We start from the raw sequence: 21513 nt of genomic DNA on the forward strand, positions 1-21513 counted from the left end.
ACACCCGGTGTGGTCTTCGGCTGCTGTAGCCCATCCGCCTCAAGGTTGGATGTGTTGCCCGCTCAGAGATGCTGTTCTACAGACCTCAGTTGTAACTAGACAGTAAAGTTCGTCGAGACAAACTTTGAGGCTGGCTTGACAAAGCCTGTTGGTAATAGTTTATTTAGTTTAAAAACAGTTTGAAAAAGTATAAGTAGCATGTTATTAGCATGATTCTAGCATGCATTAGCATGATTCTAGCATGGATTAGCATGTTATTAGCATGAGTGTAGTACAAATTAGCATTTTATTTGCATGATTCTAGTATAAATTAGCATGTTATTAGCATGCTTCTAGCATGAATTAGCATGTTTCTAGCATGATTCTAGAATAAATTAGCATGTCACTAGCATGATTCCAGTATGAATTAGCATGCTACTAGCATGATTCTAGTATGAATTAGCATGTTACTAGCATGATTCTAGCATGAATTAGCATGTTACTAGCATGATTCTAGCATGCATTAGCATGTTACTAGCATGATTCTAGTATGAATTAGCCTGTTACTATCATGAATTTAGTATAAATTAGCAGGTTATTAGCATGATTCTAGCATGAATTAGCATGATTCTAGTATGACTTAGCATGTTACTAGAATGATTCTAGCATGAATTAGCATGTTACTCGCATGATTCTAGCATGATTTAGCATGTTATTAGCATAATTATAGTATGAATTAGCATGTTACTAGCATGATTCTAGCATGAATTAGCATGTTACTAGTATGATTCTAGCATGAATTAGCATGTTACTAGCATGATTCTAGCATGCATTAGCATGTTACTAGCATGATTCTAGTATGAATTAGCCTGTTACTATCAAGAATCTAGTATGAATTAGCAGGTTATTAGCATGATTCTAGCATGTTACTAGCATGATTCTAATATGAATTAGCATGTTACTAGAATGATTCTAGCATGAATTAGCATGTTACTCGCATGATTCTAGCATGGATTAGCATGTTATTAGCATGATTATAGTATGAATTAGCATGTTACTAGCATGATTCTAGCGTGAATTAGCATGTTATTAGCATGATTCTAGCATGCATTAGCATGTTACTAGCATAATTCTAGTATGAATTAGCATGTTATTAGCATGATTGTAGTATGAATTAGCATGTTACTAGCATGATTCTAGTATGAATTAGCATGTCACATAGCATGCTTAGGTGGTTGCTAGGGTATTCTGAGTGGTTGCTAAGTCGTTGCTAGGCAGTTGCTAGGGTGTCCTGAGTGGTTGCTAGGTGGTTGCTAAGATGTTGCTAGGCGGTTGCTAGGGTGTTGCTAGGTGGTTGCTATGGTGTTCTGAGTGGTTGCTAGGTGGTTGCTAAGGCATTGCTAGGTGGTTGCTAGGGTGTTCTGAGTGGTTGATAGGTTGTTGCTAGGCAGTTGCTAGGGTGCTCTGATTGGTTGCTAGGTGGTTGCTAAGGTCTTGCTAGGCGGTTGCTAGGGTGCTTTGTGTAGTTGCTAAGATGTTGTTAGGTGGTTGCTAGGGTGTTCTGAGTGGTTGCTAAGGTGTTGCTAGGCGGTTGCTAGGGTGTTCTAAGTGGTTGCTAGGTTGTTGCTAAGGTGTTGTTAGGTGGTTGCTAGGGTGTTCTGAGTGGTTGCTAGGTGGTTGCTAAGGTGTTGCTAGGTGGTTGCTAAGGAGTGCTAAGTGGTTGCTAGGTGGTTGCTAAGGCGTTGCTAGGCGGTTGCTAGGGTGTTCTGACTGGTTGCTAGGTGGTTGCTAAGGTGTTGCTAGGCGGTTGCTAAGGTGTCCCAAGTGGTTGCTAGGTGGTTGCTAAGGTGTTGCTATGTGGTTGCTAGGGTATTCTGAGTGGTTGCTAAGGCGTTGCTAGGCGGTTGCTAGGGTGTCCCGAGTGGTCGCTAGGCCCTTACTAAGGCATTACTAGGCCGTTGCTAGGTGGTTGCTAGGCGGTTGCTAGGGTAATTTGGGTGGTTGCTAGGCAGTTGCTAGGGTACCCTGGCTGGTTACTAGGCAAGCCTCACATACATGCTTAATAAAACATTTATACTTAGTAAGCATTTCTAGCAAGTTACAGTACTTGGCTAGTCAATATTAGCATGTAGCTAATCACTGCTAGCATGTGTAGCATATAGGAAGTTCCGTTTGCTAGCATGAGTCAAACGAGCCAATCTCCAAGTCTCTACGATGTTCTGATGCTGGGATATAGCTGTTGATGAATGGTTGTTAGGGTACTCTGTTTTGTTGCTATGGGCGAGGTTACAGAGTGAACTTGAATGTGGTTGGCTGTCTAAGTCAAATGAATCAACCCCCATGTCTCTATGACACTGCTATGCAAAGATATGCATCTTGGCCTATTTTAATAAAAGTCTATGGAATCAATTTGGGGGCGTGGCTTGTGAGCTTCATTATCATATTGAGATGCTCATTGGTTGTCTGAGTCAGATGAGCCATCCCCCAAGTCAATAGGACACTGCTATGCAAAGATATGCATGTAGGCCAGTTATTAACGTGAGTCTAGTATGAATTAGCATGTTACTAGCATGATTCTAGTACAAATTAGCATGTCATTAGCATGTTTCCAGTATGAGTTAGCATGTCATTAGCATGATTAGCATATGAGTAGCATGTTGCTAGCATGATTGGCATGTCATTAGCATGTTAGAATTATAAGCATTTAATAGCACAGCTAATTACAGTCTATAGGACAGTTGCTAGGGTGCAGTATGTGGTAGTTAGGGGTGTGGCTAGAAAGTTAAAAGGCCATCAGTGATTGGCTGCTGGCTAGACTGAGTTAAATGAGCTCAGCCATTAGTCTCTATGACAGTCTGTTGCAGAGTTATGAGCTCACAAAGTTTGATCCCATGTAAAGTCAATGAGAGTCTTTTGTAATGGAAGTCTACGGGACAGTTGCTAGGGTGCAGTATGTGGTAGTTAGGGGTGTGGCTAGAAAGTTAAAAGCTCATCAGTTATTGGCAGTTTGGTAGTCTGAGTTAAATGAGCTCAGCCATTAGTCTGTATGACAGTCTGAAGCAGAGTTATGAGCTCACAAAGTTTGATCCCATGTTAAGTCAATGAGAGTCTTTTGAATGGAAGTCTATGGGACAGTTGCTAGGGTGCAGTATGTGGTAGTTAGGGGAGTGGCTAGAAAGTTAAAAGCTCATCAGTTATTGGCAGTTTGGTAGTCTGAGTTAAATGACCTCAGCCATTAGTCTGTAGGACAGTCTGATTCAGAGTTATGAGCTCACAAAGTTTGATCCCATGTTAAGTCAATGAGAGTCTTTTGAATGGAAGTCTATGGGACAGTTTCTAGGGTCCAAAAGTGGTTGCTAGGGCGTGGCTAGAAAGTTTAAAAGGGATTAGTTATTGGCAGTTTGATAATATGAGTTAAATGAGCCCAGTTAGAGTTCTGTGCGACAGTCTGACGCAAAGTTACGAGGTCACAAAGTTTGGTCCAATGTTAAGTCTATGGGATTTTTCCGACAGTCCCGGGACGTTTTTCGGAAAACCGAAAGTCGGATCAGTCTGAGTAGATATAGCAACCCGAGTCAGAATAGTTCGGAGGTCTGGTGTGAGTTTGGTGGTAATAGCTTGAAAGCTTTAGGAGGAGATGCGTTTTGTTTTTTAGTCTCAGAAGAAGAAGAATAACTAGATTATTAAAGTTCGTCGAGACAAACTTTAGGCTGGCTTGAGAAAGTCTGTTGGAAATAGTTTGTTTAATTTACACAGTTTTAAAAAGTATGAAACGATAGATAGATAGATAGATAGATAGATAGATAGATAGATAGATAGATAGATAGATAGATAGATAGATAGATAGATAGATAGATAGATAGATAGATAGATAGATAGATAGATAGATAGATAGATAGATAGATAGATAGATTAAAGCAGTTTATAGATAGATAGATAGATAGATAGATAGATAGATAGATAGATAGATAGATAGATAGATAGATAGATAGATAGATAGATAGATAGATAGATAGATAGATAGATAGATAGATAGATAGATAGATAGATAGATAGATAAAAAGCAGTTTATAGATAGATAGATAGATAGATAGATAGATAGATAGATAGATAGATAGATAGATAGATAGATAGATAGATAGATAGATAGATAGATAGATAGATAGATAGATAGATAGATTAAAGCAGTTTATATATAGATAGATAGATAGATAGATAGATAGATAGATAGATAGATAGATAGATAGATAGATAGATAGATAGATAGATAGATAGATAGATAGATAGATAGATAGATAGATAGATAGATAGATAGATAGATAGATAGATAGATAGATAGATAAAAACAGTTTATAGATAGATAGATAGATAGATAGATAGATAGATAGATAGATAGATAGATAGATAGATAGATAGATAGATAGATAGATAGATAGATAGATAGATAGATAGATAGATAGATAGATAGATTAAAGCAGTTTATATATAGATAGATAGATAGATAGATAGATAGATAGATAGATAGATAGATAGATAGATAGATAGATAGATAGATAGATAGATAGATAGATAGATAGATAGATAGATTAAAGCAGTTTATATATAGATAGATAGATAGATAGATAGATAGATAGATAGATAGATAGATAGATAGATAGATAGATAGATAGATAGATAGATAGATAGATAGATAGATAGATAGATAGATAGATAGATAGATAGATAAAAACAGTTTATAGATAGATAGATAGATAGATAGATAGATAGATAGATAGATAGATAGATAGATAGATAGATAGATAGATAGATAGATAGATAGATAGATAGATAGATAGATAGATAGATAGATAGATAGATAAAAAGCAGTTTATAGATAGATAGATAGATAGATAGATAGATAGATAGATAGATAGATAGATTAAAGCAGTTTATATATAGATAGATAGATAGATAGATAGATAGATAGATAGATAGATAGATAGATAGATAGATAGATAGATAGATAGATAGATAGATAGATAGATAGATAGATAGATAGATAGATAAAAACAGTTTATAGATAGATAGATAGATAGATAGATAGATAGATAGATAGATAGATAGATAGATAGATAGATAGATAGATAGATAGATAGATAGATAGATAGATAGATAGATAGATAGATAGATAGATAGATAGATAGATAGATAGATAGATAGATAGATAGATAGATAGATAGATAGATAAAAAGCAGTTTATAGATAGATAGATAGATAGATAGATAGATAGATAGATAGATAGATAGATAGATTAAAGCAGTTTATATATAGATAGATAGATAGATAGATAGATAGATAGATAGATAGATAGATAGATAGATAGATAGATAGATAGATAGATAGATAGATAGATAGATAGATAGATAGATAGATAGATAGAAACAGTTTATAGATAGATAGATAGATAGATAGATAGATAGATAGATAGATAGATAGATAGATAGATAGATAGATAGATAGATAGATAGATAGATAGATAGATAGATAGATAGATAGATAGATAGATTAAAGCAGTTTATAGATAGATAGATAGATAGATAGATAGATAGATAGATAGATAGATAGATAGATAGATAGATAGATAGATAGATAGATAGATAGATAGATAGATAGATAGATAGATAGATTAAAGCAGTTTATAGATAGATAGATAGATAGATAGATAGATAGATAGATAGATAGATAGATAGATTAAAGCAGTTTATATATAGATAGATAGATAGATAGATAGATAGATAGATAGATAGATAGATAGATAGATAGATAGATAGATAGATAGATAGATAGATAGATAGATAGATAGATAGATAGATAGATAGATAGATAGATAGATAGATAGATAGATAGATTAAAGCAGTTTATATATAGATAGATAGATAGATAGATAGATAGATAGATAGATAGATAGATAGATAGATAGATAGATAGATAGATAGATAGATAGATAGATAGATAGATAGATAGATAGATAGATAGATAGATAGATAGATAGATAGGTAGATAGATAGATAGATAGATAGATAGATAGATAGATTAAAGCAGTTTATAGATAGATAGATAGATAGATAGATAGATAGATAGATAGATAGATAGATAGATAGATAGATAGATAGATAGATAGATAGATAGATAGATAGATAGATAGATAGATAGATAGATAGATAGATAGATAGATTAAAGCAGTTTATAGATAGATAGATAGATAGATAGATAGATAGATAGATAGATAGATAGATAGATAGATAGATAGATAGATAGATAGATAGATAGATAGATAGATAGATAGATAGATAGATTAAAGCAGTTTATAGATAGATAGATAGATAGATAGATAGATAGATAGATAGATAGATAGATAGATAGATAGATAGATAGATAGATAGATAGATAGATAGATAGATAGATAGATAGATAGATAGATAGATAGATAGATAGATAGATTAAAGCAGTTTATAGATAGATAGATAGATAGATAGATAGATAGATAGATAGATAGATAGATAGATAGATAGATAGATAGATAGATAGATAGATAGATAGATAGATAGATTAAAGCAGTTTATATATAGATAGATAGATAGATAGATAGATAGATAGATAGATAGATAGATAGATAGATAGATAGATAGATAGATAGATAGATAGATAGATAGATAGATAGATAGATAGATAGATAGATAGATAAAAACAGTTTATAGATAGATAGATAGATAGATAGATAGATAGATAGATAGATAGATAGATAGATAGATAGATAGATAGATAGATAGATAGATAGATAGATAGATAGATAGATAGATAGATAGATAGATAGATAGATAGATAGATAGATAGATTAAAGCAGTTTATATATAGATAGATAGATAGATAGATAGATAGATAGATAGATAGATAGATAGATAGATAGATAGATAGATAGATAGATAGATAGATAGATAGATAGATAGATAGATAGATAGATAGATAGATAGATAGATAGATTAAAGCAGTTTATATATAGATAGATAGATAGATAGATAGATAGATAGATAGATAGATAGATAGATAGATAGATAGATAGATAGATAGATAGATAGATAGATAGATAGATAGATAGATAGATAGATAGATAAAAACAGTTTATAGATAGATAGATAGATAGATAGATAGATAGATAGATAGATAGATAGATAGATAGATAGATAGATAGATAGATAGATAGATAGATAGATAGATAGATAGATAGATAGATAGATTAAAGCAGTTTATAGATAGATAGATAGATAGATAGATAGATAGATAGATAGATAGATAGATAGATAGATAGATAGATAGATAGATAGATAGATAGATAGATAGATAGATAGATAGATAGATAGATAAAAGCAGTTTGAAAAAGGATAGATAGATAGTTTTGAGGTCACAAAGTTAAATCTATTAAGTCAGTAGCCCCTTTCACACAGTGATACCGGTAAATATCCGGAAAATTTCCGGAACGACTTTACCGGTATATTCAAAAAAGCGCTGTTCACACAGGCGAGGACGTTCCGGAAATTTTCCGGAAAAGCACCATTCACACATGCATTTCAAAATACCGTTAAATTCTGTGACATCATTAACCACTTGCCCTCGAAGTTAAACAGCTGGGATTGTATTTACAAACATGGAGGGGATTATGCGATCTGTATTTTTGTTGATGATTTCATTTATCTTTCAAAATTTTGTATTCATGCACCTTCTTGTGTCCCAGAGGCATCGTTACAGACGACTACAAACACAATTGTTAAACTATAGACGAAAAAATGTTAACGCTAGCATCCAAAGGCAGAGGCGCTACCTGCAGCTTAAAAAGACCGTAATGTTTACATATTTGGCTACAAAGAGTTCTGTGCGACGAACATGGGCATTTCCGCGGATCCACGGGAAAGTATTTTGGGGGAATATTTTGAATAACTTTGATGACGGTATGTGGATGCAGCATTTTCGCATGTCAAGAAACACATTCGAGTTCGTGCTGCAGCTACTAAGTCCATCTCTAAAACGGAAAACTACCGGCTGGCGAAAACCGCTGGAACCCCGACTGAGACTTGCTGTTGTGTTGTGGTGGTACGCCACCCCGAGTGAATACAGGACCATATCTTGCTTGTTTGGCCTTGGAATTTCTACTGTCTGCATGCTTGTTCGTCAGGTAGGCTACGTCAAGTTTATTTGTAGTAGAACTCTAGATATATGTGATTAATACGCAAATAAAATGTTATCTATCTATCTGTCTATCTATCTATCTATCTATCTATCTATCTATCTATCTATCTATCTATCTATCTATCTATCTATCTATCTGTCTATCTATCTATCTGTCTATCTATCTGTCTGTCTATCTATCTATATTAAAAACTCATTCATTTTCACAAGAGTAGCTTATAGTTTTAAAGTTGTTCACCTAAAAGTTATTTGCTATTCATTTACTTTGTAAAATAGCAAAGAGCGTTGTAAAAAATGAAACAATGTAACACAAATGTAGCTAATCAGTTTAACTTCACCATCAGGTAACAAATGCCCTGAAGACCCTTTGCGAGCGCTTTATATGCCTGCCCAAAGGAGAGCGTCTCCAAAAAACCATTGATGGCTTTTTTGCCCGAGGCTACAAGATGTGCGCAGGTGCCATCGATGGGTGCCACATACCCATCCTTAAACCTCACGTGGACCAGGCTGCCTACTGCAACCGTAAAGGTTGGCACTCTATAGTGTTGCAGGCCGTTGTGGATCACAACTTTTGGTAAGTAAATGTAAATATGTGAGAAAGTATATAGTTCTTAACACATACTGATTTGTGCCACAGCTGCCCAAGTATTCGTGATGGCCAAAACTATTGTTTATGTTTCTTTAATGGGTAATCCATATAAGTCACAGTAGAGTTTCTAATGCTAAAATATAGTATTTAATTTATTGTTTAATTAAAATGCAATGCGGTTTATATTGTATTTATACCCAATTACATGCTTTTACTTGTGGTAGAAGAAATATTTTAATGATTTAATTTATGTTTTATTAATGTCTTAACCTCTGAAAGAAAGTGAAATTTATACAAATTTGTGGTATAAAAACATGATTTGATCAAATATTATTTTATTTTGTTATTTGCCTAATAAATAGCAGTACAGTTTTTAGTTTACATTTTCTTCACACAAAATATTTATTGTTTTCTTATCACAAGCCTTCTAGATGACATGCTGATATTGCAGAAACCTGTTCCAGTAATGTACTACATAAGCTATATGCTTACAGTGCTATTGTTATCTAACTTTGATAATTAACTGTTCGCACATGGACATTTGTTAAATGCTGTTTATCTTTAAATAATATTTATGTTTTGTTTTATTAATATTGAGATAATTATTATTTTTTCAGTTTTACGGATGTGTATGTGGGTTGGCCAGGTCGAACTCACGATGCAAGAGTGCTAGCCAACTCACCTATATACCAAATGGCTGAGGCTCATGATGGGTATTTGTTTCCTCGTGAGGTACACCTTTTATAATATTATTAAGTATTACTTATTTTATTAAAGTTGACTAAACATATATTTATGTATTAGTTAACATGAACTAATGGTGAACAACTAAATTAAGCATTACATAATCTTAAATGAACTTAATCTAATGCACCTCTTTTCATTAACAACTTAATTAGGTAATGTTTATTTACATGAACACTTTACGCATACATATATTTGTTAATGGATTAGATAACTTGACCTAAGACAATTTTTTTTTTGTACTGAATTTTTGCTAATGTAAACCTACAGTAAATTAAAATATGAGTAGTTAACATTAACAAAGATTAAGTTATGCTTAACAGATGTGTTTTTCATTGTTAATGCATGTTAATCCAACCTTATTGTAAAGTGTTACCAAATATTTCATTATGTGCTATCAATATGTGCTCTAAATTCTAATAAACAGCTAATATGCTTACTATATACCATTAGTTAATAGTGAGAATTGGTGGACAATTATGACAAATGTTATTAGAACTATTATTGTGCAGCAGTGTTTGGTAAGTTACTTTAAAAAATAATTAATTACGAATTACAGTTTCTCTGAATGTATACCCTATATTTTATGAACAAATTCCAACTTCAATTTTTCTTAAGCATGATCAATCTTGATGAATCTAACCTTTTTTAGTTGAAATTTATTCTGCAAAATATATTTAAAGCAAATACTAAAGAAATACATATATAACAAATACAGTTGTTTTGATTTATACCGAACTGTCAAAATTATTTACATAATTTAAGGGAAGTATATTATAATCATCTGCAATTAAATTGCATAAAATTAACGTAACAATAAACTCTTACTTGACTTTTGTTAGCAGAGAAGTAATCTAATTACAGTAGCAAGTTACTTTTTAACTCATTACATCCAAACACTTTAATGCAAGATATTTCCAAGTTTCCTAAAACAAGCTTAATTTGAAACAACCACTATAATTATTTTATAATATTTTTTACAGAAATCTACAGTGGTGGATGGAGTGGAGGTTCCCATACATCTTATTGGAGATGCGGCATACCCCCTTAAAAAATGGCTGATGAAGGGCTTCCTGAATCACCAAATTCTAACACCTGACCAGTCTCACTTCAACTTCTGTCTGAGTTCAGCTCGAATGGTTGTTGAAAATTCCTTTGGCCGACTTAAAGGACGCTGGAGGTGTTTACTTAAACGCAACGATGTTGACATAAATATTATGTCTGATATTGTTGTGGCTTGCTGCATCTTGCATAACATTTGTGAGCTCAGGAAAGAAAGATACCTGCCTGAATGGAACACTGACCTCCAGTGTGATGTTTCTGCTGATGTTACTGACAGAGAGCACAACAGAATTACTGATGATGCACAAGCAGTTCGCAGAGCATTAGTATCACTGCTGAGTTAAAGTTAATCCAAAAAATATTACTCACCCTCCTGCTGTTTTAAACCTACTTTTACTTCCTCCTGCTGAACACAAAGAAGGGTATTTTGAAGAATGTCGGTAATCAAACAGTTGCAAGGAATCTCTGAATTCTATAGAATGAAAAAAATATATATAAAATGGAGGTTGAAGTTGCCTTTGTTCCGATTACTAACGATCTTCAAAATACCTTTCTTTGTGTTTACCAGGAGGAAAAACTGCAAGGCAAGTTTTGAACAACATGAGGGTGAATAAATGATGACAGATACTATTTCTTTGCATTTGGCATTTTCTTAAACGGCTAGCCTGATATTTTGTGTGCATGTCCACGCTTTGTGTATTCCAGTTATTTTGAACTTGATAAGAAAACCTTCTGCAAATGGATTTAAACTGTTTATTTTAGCTGGCCATGAAGCAACAAAAATCTTAACATTTTATGAATGTATTATAGTTACATATTTTGTTCATCATAAATAATATTTAGATGGTATCAACTCAATATGAACATTTATACTTTTGTGGATAGAACAAATACTTACTGTACTGCACAAAATACATATTGGTTTGTGGAAACAGAAGCAATAATAACACATATAATCAACTAATTCTTATTAAAAAATTATTTAAAATGGAAGTGAACTGTTTTATTTTAATTTAGTCTTGCAAATCTTCCAAGAATGAAGGTTTGAACTGAGGATGGTGAGAGGCATCTTCATCTTGTCCTGGAGGGTGATATGGTACCATGTAGCTAGTACTAGGGCTTGGAAAATTGAAGCTGTGAGGATGTTGGTACAGTGGATTTAAGGGAAGAGAAGTTGCCAGGGGTGGACGCATCATAATGTCCTTTAGGAGGTTCCCTTGGAACTCCATCATCTCCTTCCACATTGCCATCATGCTTGCCCTTTCTTCCTTCTGCTCTTCCTTTGCCTCTTTGCGCAACATTTCTTCATACTCTCGTTGCTGCTGAACACGGAGTGCTTCTTGCTCTCTGAATGATGTTTCCATAGTGTGTAACACTGTAGTTATGGAGTCAACAATGTGATCTTTGTTTTTTTTTGCCTTCTTCCTTGGTGGCTGAGTGAAACCTAAAAAAGGAGGATAAAAAACCCAACACAATCAATATTTTAAGTAACTAGGCATGGTTGACCCAAAAAAAACTGTTATGATTTACCCACTTCTAACTTGTTACAAAAACCTTTTTTGAAGAAAGCTGAAAACCTGTAACTACTGACTTAGGTAAACAAATACCATGGAAGGCAATGGTTACAGTTTTTCAACAATCTCCAAATATCTTATTTTGTGCAGGATAGATAAATATTTAATAATATATTTAATACAAATAAAAAACACAAACTGGTTTATAACAAGTTAAGCATGAGTAAATGATGATATTTTTCAGTTTTGGGTAAACTATCCCTTTAATGTTGACTGACAAATGCAATATAGCTTGTTGTTAGTTCATAATGCATTTAACCAAAGTCTACATGTGCAGCTTTGAAAATGTAAAAAGTTGGATTTGAAATTAATGCTACTAAAATACAGTTCTTTGTTAGTTCCTCTTATCTACTACCAACATACAAACATCTTACTATAAAGTATATTATAATTTACATCCCACATGTAAATATACTTAAGTGATTTATATTAAATGCTAGTTTTTTTTTAAAACACTAGTAAATAAATGTGCAATGTGCTGTATATATTATATTATTTACAACACTTTGTTAATGAATGCTCCAGCAAACTGTAGTATTACCTGACATATAGTGAATAGTATCTCACACACACACACACACACACACACACACACACACACACATTTACATATATATAGTTGTAGAAAACTACAGTATTGGGTAATTTGTTTATATTCATAAAATTGTTACCATAGCATAGGTTAATAAAAATACTTTACTATAGCATAGTTCAAAAACACAACAGCATTTACTGTAAATTACAGTAGCATTGTATGTGGAAAAAAAGAAACAATAATATTTCCATACACGTTTTACGTTATGTCACACATTTATTAGGTAAACATTTACATAATTTTACCCACCTGTAACACAGTCCATCTGCTCAGCATCAGAAGGTGGTACCTGAGTTTCTGTCATTTGAGTCGAAGTACTTCCTTCACACGAGTCCTCGGGGGCGTTAGTTTCAGGATCAACTGAATTTAAACTACTGGACAATGCCACGGGGTTTGTAGAATGACTAGACCCCCAGATAGACTGGCAAAGATCAAAATAGGCCCAGGAAATTCTGCCACTTCCACTTTGTTTATGGTGATCGTTTACTTTGAGAAATTTTAGCCGTAGTGTTTTTAATTTGCTAATGACCTGACTCTTGGTTCTGTGGATGCCTTGTTCACGCAGACGGTTTGTTATTTTATCATAGGTTACCGCATCACTAACGGTTCCTTTTATATGACGACTAATCTCTTCGTCCGCTCGGATAGAGAGAAGGACTTTAATTTCATTGTCGTTCCAGTTTGATGCCATTTCTTTTATTTTTGTAAACCGCGCGTCAGCTGTTTGTAGCTCTACTATTTGTGAATGAGTCAGCTGTTTGTGAATGCGTCATCAGCGTAGGAATGTTCTGATTGGCCGGAGTACACACCTTACGTCAGCACGTTCTAGGACTCGTACGTGCCTTTCCGGCAATGTTCCTTCTGCGTTCACACAGCGCAGCATTCCGGCAAATTACCGGTAATGTTACAACTTCTCTTTCCGGAAAATAGCCAGAACGAATTTACCGGTATTTTCAAAAAGGGACTGTTCACACATACGGACCTTTCCGGAAAATTGCCGGCAATTTTCCGGAAAGGTCTGTATGTGTGAAAGGGGCTAATGACAGTCTTTTGCAGTAAAAGCCTATGGGACAGTTGTTGCTAGGGTGCAGTATCTGGTAGTTAGGGTGTGGCTAGAAAGTTAAAAGCTCTTTAGTTATTGGCAGTTTGGTAGTCTGAGTTAAATGAGCTCAGCCATTAGTCTGTATGACAGTCTGATGCAGAGTTATGAGCTCACAAAGTTTGATCCCATGTTAAGTCAATGAAAGTCTTTTGAATGGAAGTCTATGGGGCAGTTTCTAGGGTCCAAAAGTGGTTGCTAGGGCGTGGCCAGAAAGTTAAAAGCTCATCAGTTATTGGCAGTTAGGTAGTCTGAGTTAAATGAGCCCAGTTAGAAGTCTGTGTGACAGTCTGATGCAGAGTTATGAGGTCACGAAGTTTGGTCCAATGTTAAGTCTATGGGATTTTTCTGACGGTCCCGGGACGTTTTTCGGAAAATCGAAAGTCGGATCAGTCAGAAAAGATATGGCATAATGAGTCAGAATAGTTTGGAGGTCTGGTGTGAGTTTGGTGGTCATAGCTCGAAAGCTCTAGGAGGAGATAGATTTTGAATTTTAGTCTCAGAAGAAGAAGAATAATATATAAAAAAAATAATAAGTTTAAATAGGATTTCAGTAGTCTGGCTTGTTTCTCAAGCCAGCCTAATAAGTTTATATAGAATATCAGTAGTCTGGCTTTGACAAGCCAGCCTAATGAGTGGTTATTTGAGTTACTGTTGCCTTTCTATCAGCTCAACCTAGTCTGGCCATTCTCCTCTGACCTCTAACATCAACAAGGCATTTGCATCCACAAAACTGCTGCTCTCTTGATATTTTCTCTTTTTCTTTTTCAGATGGTTCTGGATGAAAATCCCATTAGATCAGCAGTTTCTGAAACACTCAGACCAGTTCGTCTGGCATAAACAACCATGCAACGTTCAAAGTCACTTGAAACACCTTTCCTACCCATTTTGATGCCCTGTTTGAACAGCAGCAGATCGTCTTGACAATGTCTACAGGCCTACATGCATTGAGTTGCTGCCATGTGATTGGCTGATTAAAAATGTGCATTAACGAGCAGTTGGACAGGTGTACCTAATAAAGTGGCCAGTGAGTGTGTATTATAATTTGCAAAAAAAATTTTTTTTATTACTGTTTTACTTCACAGCCGTTTATAAATACCTTCAAGCACAATTAAGTAGATGCATAAAGTACGACGACATAAATAACTAAAAACAACACATCGCTTGAGCTGGATGGCATGTTTTGTTAGTTTTATTATATTACTAGTTAAAACATTTGTTCACTATTACACCATTCATGTTCAGACATCATCAGGACATCAGACATTCATCTCCCTTCCAAAGCGACACTCACCACTTTAGCTTGCCCACAGTCTATTTTTAAACGCATTGGACGTAGAAAACTTACCAAATTTTCTCAGGAACATATGGTAGGAGGGTCTCTGTTGTGCTCGGGGGTGAAAGATTACTTGTCTACGACCTGTAAGCATTTATTCAGAGATTGGCGCTAAAACATAATCTGTGCAGAACATCGTTGTGTAAAGAAACATGTTAAGTCTACGCTAGTTCACTCAAAAAAAAAAAAAAAAGACCCCGCACTTGCTTTATCCTTTTTAGATTTCTGCAAAAGCTCCAAAAGCTAGTGGTGACCGGTACTGTATATCTCACAAAACATTATTTTCCCGACTCAAAACCTAGAACAGAATGTATCTGGTGAGACAGAGAGCAAGAGGATAAAGAGAACAGGTGAAAGGCAAACAGATGGAGTCCCAATCAAAGAGTCAAACAGAGACACCGACAGACGAACTGCTGCCTGTTTCCAGACTAAAGCGGCTGAGAGACACAGACTGAATGCTGCAGTTTCCTAACAAGAATCCACAGCAGCAAAGCGCTGAGCCGAAACTGGGACGAGAGACATCAAAAGAGCTTTCTGAAGGCCCCAAATACTTTAAATATCTCCATAAACACCACGCGAGAACACAATGCAGTCTCCACGGGCTCCCGATTCATAAACTAATTCATCTCTGCGTGAACTGGACCAAACTGACAGCTTATCAGAGCATATAAAACACAAATGAAGCTGATTAATGGAAACGTGCTTGGTGAGGACATTTAAAGGTACAGTAGCAGAATGTACACTTGAAGGGTGGCTTTTAATTGAGGTGTTTAAAGATGATTAAAAACTGAACCGGTTTGCTGTAATGAATGTGACATGTTGCAAGAGAAATGGTTCGCCGAGTAGTAATGATCACAGTAACAAAGCAATGAGAAAACCAAACTAATGAGGAAATCAAAATGCTAAGCTATAGCTGCACTCACGTCATGTCGGAATTACCATAATTATGAGTTTGGGATTTTTTACATCTTGGTGGGATGCGTAATAGCAAGTGGAAAACATGAACTCCAAATCATTAGCATTTTTACATTGCTTCGGTACAATAAACTGTAATATATATATATATATATATATATATATATATATATATATATATATATATATATATATATATATATATATATATATATATATATATATATATATATATATATATATTATACTATAATTATACTATTATACTATATATTATACTATAAATACATATTATTATCACTATAATATATATAGATATCTGATTCCACCCTTATGGATGTGACATTTGCAGTAAAAAAATGAAACGTATATACTCATAGAAGGTATATGTTAACACTATATTGAAATATCTGTTTATATTTTTCTTACCCCTTAACCATGGAGATCAGGCATCAAAAAAATATCAGTCTATACAGGTGTTTTATATTTAAAATGTCGGCAAAATGAATGCGTTACGGACGTGACAAAAAAAAGACGTGAGTTTTGTGAGTTGACACACTTTGTGGAAATTCTGTGAATAAAAATGCAGAAGCCCAAAAATATATAACAGTTAAAAGGATAAGGGTTGGCTCTGCATGGGACATATATAATTCGTTTTATTTAGTTTTTCATTTTTGCATTAATAAGGAAAAAATATCGTCACGTCTGTAACGCAAAATTGTTTAGAGCAAAGACCTGAGATGAGTTGGCGATCATAATTAGCATGGACATATTTTGGCTTTGTATACAAAGTTTCATTTTATTTGTGGTAATATTTATTACACAATATAAACTTTTGTTATTAAATCGTTACGGAGTGACACGTGATCGAAGCTGCGTGATGTCTTAAATATGTAGCTCATAAATTAAAAGGGCAGTAATGTTATGAAAAAGTAAGGGTAATTATTTATACTACAGACTCTAATCCTTCTGCAGAATGATTACTGTTAACATAAAGCATGGAAAAGGGGAGTCTTTAACCCCTTTTTTCAAAGCACGAAATGTGGTTCGATGATAATGAAATTTACCATTGGCACAATCCTCATATTTCATGGATAAACAAACCAATTTCGTTAAAAATTCAACAAGAGCACATCATAACAATAAAATATAGACCTTAATGAGCAAATTTAAATTGGTTTTGTTATTTTGGTCAAATGTTTTTTTTTCATATATATATATATATAATATATAATATATAATATAGGGCGTCACGGTGGCGCAATGGGTAGTACGATCGCCTCACAGCAAGAAGGTCACTGGTTCCAACCTCGGCTGTGTTAGTTGGCATTTCTGTGTGGAGTTTGCATGTTTTCCCTGTGTTGGCGTGGGTTTCCTTCGGGTGCTTCGGTTCCCCCACAAGTCCAAAGACATGTGGTATAGGTAAATTGGGTAAGCTAAATGAGTGATGGGTTGCCGCTGGAACGGCATCCGGTGCGTAAATATATGATGGATAAGTTGACGGTTCATTCCGCTGTGGCGACCCCAGATTAATAAAGGGACTAAACCGAGAAGAAAATGATTAAATAATAAATATTTAATAATTATTATTAATATAGTAATTATATTAATATATTTTAATATATCATAATATTATTAATAATATAATAATATAAAATTAATAATAATATAATATAATTACAATATAATATAATATCATAAATTATTTAATAAAAGGTGTCTTTATTAAACTTTATGCACTTTATGCAGATGATTCATTTTCACTCTATCATGCCTAAATCAGCAGTGTCTCCACAAAACTCATGTGTGTTTGACCTGTGGTTCTTGGTCATCTTTGATCCCAACATAGCATATCTTGCGATGTGACTATTGCAGACACACACATTGCGATGTCGATGCTCGAACCAAATATTGTGCAGGCCTAATGTAGAATACTATATGCAGTTTGCTATTAATAAAAATAAAAAAGAAAAAATTTTGAGCCTAATCATTGACAAAACATGATACAAAATACAAAAAAAAGTGCAATAATAGCAGCAGGTGCAGCACCAAATGCTGGCTCACTCACTTAGTATTTTTAAGTAATTTCAAGTTCATTTAGATTCAGACGTGACCAGTGTAATTATTTCAGAGTGGATGATTTGTTTACTCCAGAAATTTGCCTGTCCGTTTTCACCAGTCTAACCAGCTACAGCATGAAATGTTCCAGACGGCTTGGCAGCAAACACATTTCCAACCATTTAACTACACTTAATAACAATAATCAAAACTAGTACATTTATCTGTTAGTAAGGCTAGCTCAAAACAGTTGGCCATCCACCCACATAATGATCTCTTATTCAGTGTTACGCTCAAAACTACAAAAACAAATCAATGCAGAATCCAAGGACATCATCAGCTCTGAGTAAACTCTGAGAGCTGTCAACACGTAATTATGGTAATTTACAACATGTTATCAATTGAACATGTGGCAATATTCACTAATAATACAACATATCGTGATAATAAACATGCATGATATTGATATCGTGAGCTCTTCAAAATGCAGTGAATAATTATTCATTCATTAATTTTCCTTCGGCTTAGTCTCTATTTAACAGATCACCCCAGCGGAATGAATTGCCAACTATTCCAGGATATGTTTTATGCAGCGGATGTCCTTTTAGCCGCAACTCAGTACAGGGAAACACTCATACACACTCATTCACAAACACTCAAATGGCTCATTTAGTTTATTCAATTCACCTACAGTATAGCGCATGACTTTGGACTGTGGGGAAAACCAGCGGAAATCCAAACAGAACATACAAACTCAACACAGAAACGCCAACTGGCCCAGTCAGGACTCAAACCAGTGATCTTCTTGCTGTGATGCGACATTGCTAACCACTGAGCCTCCTTGCCGCCCCTCTTTTAGGATGCCTTAAGAATATTTATAGTGGTTTTCATATCAGAACCAAATTAAATACTCTTAAATACATTAAAAATAAACATTTTCACATGATAATCTAGCCTACGACATGATATTGATTAAAAATGTGATTTTTTTTTAGGCCTGTAGTTTATTAACATTATGAAGGCTCCACTTAACATTAGTTAATTAAAAATAAACTGATGATTACAAAGTACTTGTAAAACATTTCATTTGTTTACATCACATTTGTTTGATCTGAATAAATGTATAAACATATAAATGAAGGGCTGTTTCTGTTATTACACCTTAAATTAACCGTTTTTGCAGCTTTCTTTAATATCATGACAATACGATATGCAAGAGCTAAAGTACATACAGAAAGTTGTTATCGCAGAATAAAGCCCAACAAGATGTGGAGCACTGTTAAATAAGACTGAATTGCTTTAGTCTGTGAAAACAAATGTCCTGGATGTGTTTTAAAAACATAAACATTAGACACAAAACACTGTTCTGAGTCTTAATAGTTTATTAATTCTTCAATTAAACACACATCTGACAGGAACTAAAACAGCTGATGGAATATATACTAACCTGCACACTATTCATTCATAAGATGGCGCAAAACAGTCAAAATCGCAAAGCTGACAGAAACGAAACCATCTGAATAAATCATAACCTACAAATTATTTATTTACAAGATGTCAACATAAAGTCAAAAACTGCGGTGTGACAGACTAGCGGATACCTATAAATCTGGATGTAACTTTGTGGATTTTAACGTATTCACTGACAGTCAAGGGGTTTGTCATATCAGAATAACATACCTTGAAATTTTGCGACTGACCAATCAGAATCAAGCATTCCAGACAGCTGCGTGATAAGTAAGGGATAAAGTACATCCAGGCGGCTGTTATTACAGAATAAAGCCTGACGTAAAGCAGAGCAATGTTGTATAAGACTGTAGCGCTTTATTCTGTGAAAACAACCGGCTGGATGTACTTTATCTTGCTTTTTACTTGTCACAAAGCATAAAAATTAGACATGAAACATTGTTCTGAGCCATAATAGTTTGTTAATGCATAAATTAAATACAAAGCTGATAAAAAAAAAATGGCTGATTGAAAAATACACTAACCTATGTATTATTCATTCAAAAGATGGCGCCAAAAATCTGAATAAATCATAACCTCCGAATTAATTATTCACAAGATGTCAACAAACAGTCAAAACTGCGATGTGACAGACAAGCAGATACACAAATGTGGATGTGAGTTTGTGGATTTTAATGTATTCACTGACAGTCAAGGTGTTTCGAAGTTACCGGATGAACTTGTGTTATTCAGTGGTTGTCATATCAGAATAACATACCTTGAAATGTTGCGACTGACCAATCAGAATAGAGTATTCCAGACAGCTGTGTAGTAAGGAATAAAGTACATCAGGCGGTTGTTATCGCAGAATAAAGCCTGATGTGAAGCAGAGCACTATTGTGTAAGACTTTAGCGCTTTATTCTGTGAAAACAACCAGCTGGAAGTACTTTATCTTGCTTTTTACTTGCCACAAAGCATAAAAATTAGACATGAAACATTGTTTTGAGCCATAATAGCTGGCAAAAAACGAAATTGGCTGAATGGAGCATACACAAACCTAGATATTATTTAGTCACAAGATGCCCTCAAACTATCAAAAACAGCGGGCATTACACACATGCATATTTAAGGATGTAAACTAGTCACTGAGGGTCAAGATGATTCAAAGTACCCAAATGAGCCTGTGTTATTAGTTTCAGAGGTTGTTATCTAGTAACAACACACCTTAGAATGCCACGACTGACCAATCAGAATCAAGCTCTCCAGAGAGCCGTGTAATAAATCATGATAAAAGCTTTAGCAAATACCACAACAAGACAATCTGATGCTGTCACAAATTGAAATTAGCATAGACTAAATACCTGAAGGCCCATGTGGCCTCAATGTGACCTTCAGATCATCACAAACGCATCTGCGCCATCGGAAACTTTCAAAGGGTGCTTTCCAATTATGTAAATAATCGGAAAATACATGTACAATATTTACAAGAGAAAAGAGCAGCCTACTTCTCAGAAACTATTTGTGTTCTGAATGCTTGTTGTGTGTATTAAAGTGGGGCGTCCGTCTCTGTAGCGCATGACAAACTCTATTGTCTCGGCGAGCAGCGAGACACTGTGCCATTTAGAAGAAAAGCACAGTAAGTCTATTGTTTGATTAATCATGTTTGCGTGGTGAGCAGTGCATTTCTTACTCGGCCCTCAGAGAACGGCAGCCATTTCACACATCGACTCGATATCAACTCAAGCACTTCTCATCCACTTTCACCATGTGCCGTTTATAAATGACTTTGCAATAACAAGAGGGAGGGGGAAAAAAGCGCAACAGCCAAGGTGATGAAAGAGCTTAAGCGAGATTAAACTTGCTCATAGATAACGTGTTATCGCGTTCAGTTCTTT

General features: G+C 34.5%; 3 protein-coding genes across 4 annotated transcripts in view; 1 reads left to right on the top strand and 2 right to left on the bottom strand.

Annotated features, from left to right (window-relative positions):
- Positions 1–21513, bottom strand: part of bsnb (bassoon (presynaptic cytomatrix protein) b) — a 187288-nt gene that overhangs the window by 103852 nt on the left and 61923 nt on the right. The window lies entirely within an intron of this gene.
- On the top strand, positions 7445–11585 carry zmp:0000000634. Its single transcript, XM_073917089.1, has 4 exons — positions 7445–8185; positions 8544–8773; positions 9406–9520; positions 10516–11585. Exons 1-4 carry the CDS (start codon positions 7661–7663, stop codon positions 10936–10938), a joined length of 1293 nt encoding a protein of 430 aa, XP_073773190.1. The 5' UTR covers positions 7445–7660; the 3' UTR covers positions 10939–11585.
- LOC100321644 (uncharcterized LOC100321644) lies at positions 11334–13529 on the bottom strand. The gene is made up of 2 exons (XM_002662397.7): positions 13013–13529; positions 11334–12038 (listed from the first exon to the last, which is right to left on the bottom strand). The coding sequence occupies exons 1-2, from the start codon at positions 13452–13454 to the stop codon at positions 11608–11610; spliced, it is 873 nt and encodes a 290-aa protein (XP_002662443.1). The 5' UTR covers positions 13455–13529; the 3' UTR covers positions 11334–11607.

The sequence above is a fragment of the Danio rerio genome, chromosome 11 (assembly GCF_049306965.1).
Source record: "Danio rerio strain Tuebingen ecotype United States chromosome 11, GRCz12tu, whole genome shotgun sequence".
Classification (NCBI taxonomy): Eukaryota; Metazoa; Chordata; class Actinopteri; order Cypriniformes; family Danionidae; genus Danio; species Danio rerio.